Source organism: Vigna unguiculata, chromosome 3 (genome assembly GCF_004118075.2).
Source record: "Vigna unguiculata cultivar IT97K-499-35 chromosome 3, ASM411807v1, whole genome shotgun sequence".
Lineage (NCBI taxonomy): Eukaryota > Viridiplantae > Streptophyta > Magnoliopsida > Fabales > Fabaceae > Vigna > Vigna unguiculata.
The window spans coordinates 46,666,946-46,671,561 of NC_040281.1; the positions used below are offsets into that span (position 1 = coordinate 46,666,946).

Here is a 4,616-nt window from a genome sequence, read left to right on the forward strand (position 1 = left end):
TAGTGTATATATTAATTAAATTATTTTTTCCAAAGCGTTGATATCAGTTTAATCTAAATTATTTTTCTAATTTAAAAAAAATGTTATAATTAAGATTATTGAACACAAGTGTTAAAATATCTTGTTCTATTATATCCACCAAAGATTGTTTAGGTTAATTTTGAGAAATTGAGCCGCGTTATATACGCATCGGGGTACCAACGGTGTCATTCACACAAGGGAGTTACAGAATTGTAACCTTTAGCCATTATCAAAACTTTCTATATTTAATGTCCTCAGAGACATAACCTTGAAATTTGTATGTACCGTGTCATAATCTTGTTATTCACTGGTTACACTCATGCTATCTTCTGTTTTATAAGATTACTGTTTTTATTGACTGTACCTAGGAAACATTACTTTAGGAGAATCCAATTCCTACCATCACACATAGGAAACAAAAAGTGAAAATCACACGTCCATAATGGTCTAGGACAATTATACCTTGGGAAATTCTGCACAATATCCACAATTCTTCAAGAGTATATCATAGACTGTCACTTCGCATTTAATGCACCTTCAGCATTATTGGTTTCAGGTGGTCAAGGATTCAGTGGTCATAGATTTCATCTTCAAAAATTACTGTTTAGTCAAAAGGAACTCGTTCAGAGAAAATAAAAGAAAAACTATGGTAAAATTGTACTTTAATGATGTTATGATTTTCAATGAAAATGCTTTTAGTCATTAGGACACTCAAAATTAATGGCTTTTTGATTTTGGAAAAATGATTCTCTTAAGTCCAAAACACCAGGAAAATATGTCTTCTATGTCTTCTGCTCATGACATTTATCACCTAAACCCGGCTAACAACTAGTCTATTACTGTTGGTTACTAGGAGACAGCAAAACTATCATAAGATTTGACTTTTGGATAAAATGTTTAAAATCTCAAGAATGTCTAGAAAGAATAAGAATGAACCGAAATAATAATAAAAAGAATTACACTCATTGAAGGTATCTATTCTTCGAAAGAAAGAGAGAAACTGAGGAGAGAATAAAGGAGGGTAAAACTTGAAATGGAAAGATATGAAAGACCTGCATTGATAAAAGCACGACAAAGACCTACAAATAACTTCTGATCTAATTATTTACTATTAAAAAGTACAACGTAACTATTTAAGAAAGTTACTAAGAAAGACTAAGTAGGAAAATAATGAATGTCTGTTATTGATAAAGTACAAAGCGTAAAAAAATGATGTTCAAGCAGGTAACCAAGCAGAGGCAAACACCACGTTGTGTCCTTTCCAAGTGAGGACAATGTGTTCATCTTCCCTCTTCAATCCCCACCCCGCAGCATGTTCATCGAGCATCCCCTTCACCTCCGCAACAGAGTCCTCACTGAAAGTCACCGCTTGAAAGTTTACGTTCTTCATTCGCTGCTCCCACCTGTTCTTTGGCTCAACCCTCTCCACCCTCTGAACCCCTTCCTGCGCTATCACGTTCTCAATCTTCCAGGAAATGTCTGCTTCGTACCACTGCCTTTGCTTGCTCCCTCGTGGAAGGAACGTGTCCACAGTGTCGTAAGGTATCCATAGATAGTTAAACGCAGATCTTAGCCTGCAAACCAAGTTATTGGATGTCAAATCCGCATCTTCATCAACCAAGATTACAAGTGTTGGATCTAAACCCCGCAGGGACTTAAGGAACAACGATCGCAGAGAGGAAGTGGGAGTAACGCTAACTGCTGCAGAAGAAGAAGAACCAGCAGAAGAAGAAGAAGAATCGTAGAGCAAAGAGGTTAAGTCTGTTTCGGGGATAGCGTGTAGGGTTTCGTCGGGTATGTAGTGAAGCATCATGTGACAGTTGATAACCAAAGCCTCAGAGGGACGAGGTTCAACTGCGTAAACAAAATGCTGTTGTTGCACTCTTAACTGTTCGATCAAACCCGCGAAACCGTCTTGGTAAGTGGAAGAAACCACTCTGAACTCCATGACGACGTTTCTGGACCTTGCGAAATTGACCAACTTGGCGCCGAGTTCTTCGTAGGAGTGGTCGAGCATAGGAGGGATGTCTCTGCGGGAGGCATCGGCGGCGACAGTGAGTTTGATGAGAGGAGGGACCTCGTGGCGGCTGGCGATGGCGTCGATGAGCGTGGGAATCTGCATGCAATGCGTGAGACTGAGGTCGACGATGTGGATGACGGAGAAGCCATCGGTGGCTTCTAGGATGGCGGCGTTGGCGGCGGTGAAGCCGAAGCGGTGCCAGGGGGTTAGGTCGACGAAGTTGGCAAGCTCGATGACGGAGAATTTGTGGGTGTCTAGGGAGAGGTTGGTGCGGTCGTGATCGGTTACCTCGACGAGCATCTTGCAGGTGCCGGTTTGGCCGGCACGTACGGTGAGGGCGCGGAGGAAGCTGGAGGCAAGGCGTTGGTTGGAGTCGCCGTCGGGGGATGCTATGTTGTTGAGGACCCAAAGGATTTGCTGGGCGAGGGTTACGTCGTTGGTTTGAATAGCGTTGGCACAGTGAAGAAGTAACTGTTCCATGCAGTTAGCGTCGGCGAAGTTGGTTAAGGCCTTGGAGGTAGGGAAGCCTGCAGGCCAGGGCCTAGTTCTAGGGATTTGGTTTTTGTTCATGATGGTAGGGTTGGGGAGGGGTGTGATTTGGTGGAAGGGTGTGAATTGCGTCATGGACAGTGCGGGTGGAATGAATGAATGAGTGACTTAAAAAGGGTGAAGAAGAAAGTTGGGGGCAGAGGGGAAAGGGGAATTAAGGAGAGAAGAGGGAGAAAGGGAAAGTGACCTGACTTGTAGTGTGTGGTGCCTTTGTCATTGGGAAGCGATCCAAGTTGTGGGTGAAAATTGGCAGAAGAGTTTGGGAGAATTCTGCACAGAAAATAGACAGTTCAGCTTTTTCGTGGGGGATTATATTATGGTTCCTCCCAACAGAGACTGATCGGTGGAGGGGAAACTCTCGGCCCGAGAAAACATATTTGAAGTCAAATTGGGCAAAAGAGACCCTTCTAGGGGAAGTTCAGGCTTTTTCAGATGGCAAAAGGAGTAGTGCTGAGAACATCACTTTCATGGCTACAAAAGGTGCTAATCCCACTCCCCTCCCCAGAGATAATTAACCCTTTTTATCTTTTGTGAATGAAAAAAAAAAGAGAGAGAGAAAGAGAGAGAGATGAAATATAAGAGGGAGGCAGTGGAGAGAGGGTAGTACCTGTAGCCGTAGGAGCACTGCTCGTGTTGGATTTTGGAGGCATGTGAAGCAGCCGGCCAGCAAATTGTTTGAACATGGGAGTTGGGGTTTTGTCGTGTAATGGTGGGCACTGTGAGAGGGATTTGAGGCAGTTAAGCTTTTGGCTCACTCTCTCACGGGTCATCACATAATTGAACAAATCATTTTTTCATCACCATCAGAATGTGCTATATTTTTCCTCACTGCCATTCTCTGTAAATCTTGCCAAAATAACACCATCACCATGCATGCCCACCTACCTTGGATGCGCTCCTTAATTCAGACACCACTTAACATCGGACAACTACAAACCTATGCCCACCTTCTGCGCCTCATCCAACTTAGTTTCACTTTCAAATTTCATCTACAAACAAATTTCTTATAAACCACGCTTTTCTTTAAGAATATATAACATTTTAAAAATCTGTTTCTTATTATAACTTTTTAATCTATTTAGATAACAAAGCTCAATTTTTTTTAGGATAAATGCCAGTTTTATATTTCTATAGAAGCAATTTATTTATTTTAAAATATATAAAAAAAATCATTTACAACATGAAAAAAATGTTCTTTTTTCTTCAAATGAAATTGATCCCTTTTACATTAAAGATTTTCTCAAATTGAAATTTCCACAAATTTACTTTTTTTACTTTATTTTTTTTCCTGTTCAGTTTTTGTGCAAACATATATAAAGGTGTCAATAAAATGAGATGGAGATAATTGGTAAAGAAAATGCGGTGCTTAACTTAGAATGAAAACTAATGAAGCAAGGAAAAACTAGTCTACCAAATTATGTGAAAGGGAGCTGTGGAAAGGCTTGGATTTGTAACATTTTTGAAATAGTTGGCATAGGATAACTTGGATAGTCTATTTTGGCAGTCTAGAAGTAATAGTCATGAGTTATACTCCAAGTGAATTCAATGGTTTTCAAATGAGTGAGGCTTAGTGAGATATTGAGATGCATGAAATTGGTTTTATTGGGTACAAAATCCATGGTTGAGGATGGCAAGAAAATCTTAACCATAAAATCTTCCTTGTATTATGAACACGTATTTTGTATCTTTAATTTACAGTTTTTTGTACTCCTATTTTTTCTTCAAACAGTTCTCCTTCTTTCAAGAGCTCTACCACAGATATCTTCATTAACTCCTCACAATAATAATTGGGAATCATTGCATAACACAACTCTTTTTATCTTCCAAATATTTGCAAATGACTTCTAACCACATCTCACTTCTTCTTCTTTTTAATAAATGGCTTACCATTTTGAAATCAAACTTCAAGGAATTCACTATTGTAATTCCATTTGTCTTCTAGAACTACATTTGTAAGTATCAATGAGTCTATCTTACAATAGAGTTATGTCGAACAAATAATTGTTTTAAGATTTTGAGTGAAATT

General features: G+C 39.6%; 1 protein-coding gene across 1 annotated transcript; it reads right to left on the minus strand.

The window, feature by feature from the left end:
- Window positions 1-1,055: 1,055 nt before the first annotated feature.
- LOC114176834 (scarecrow-like protein 32) lies at window positions 1,056-3,165 on the minus strand. Its single transcript, XM_028062015.1, has one exon. The coding sequence runs from the start codon at window positions 2,663-2,665 to the stop codon at window positions 1,238-1,240; it is 1,428 nt and encodes a 475-aa protein (XP_027917816.1). The 5' UTR covers window positions 2,666-3,165; the 3' UTR covers window positions 1,056-1,237.
- Between the last annotated feature and the right edge of the window lie 1,451 nt (window positions 3,166-4,616).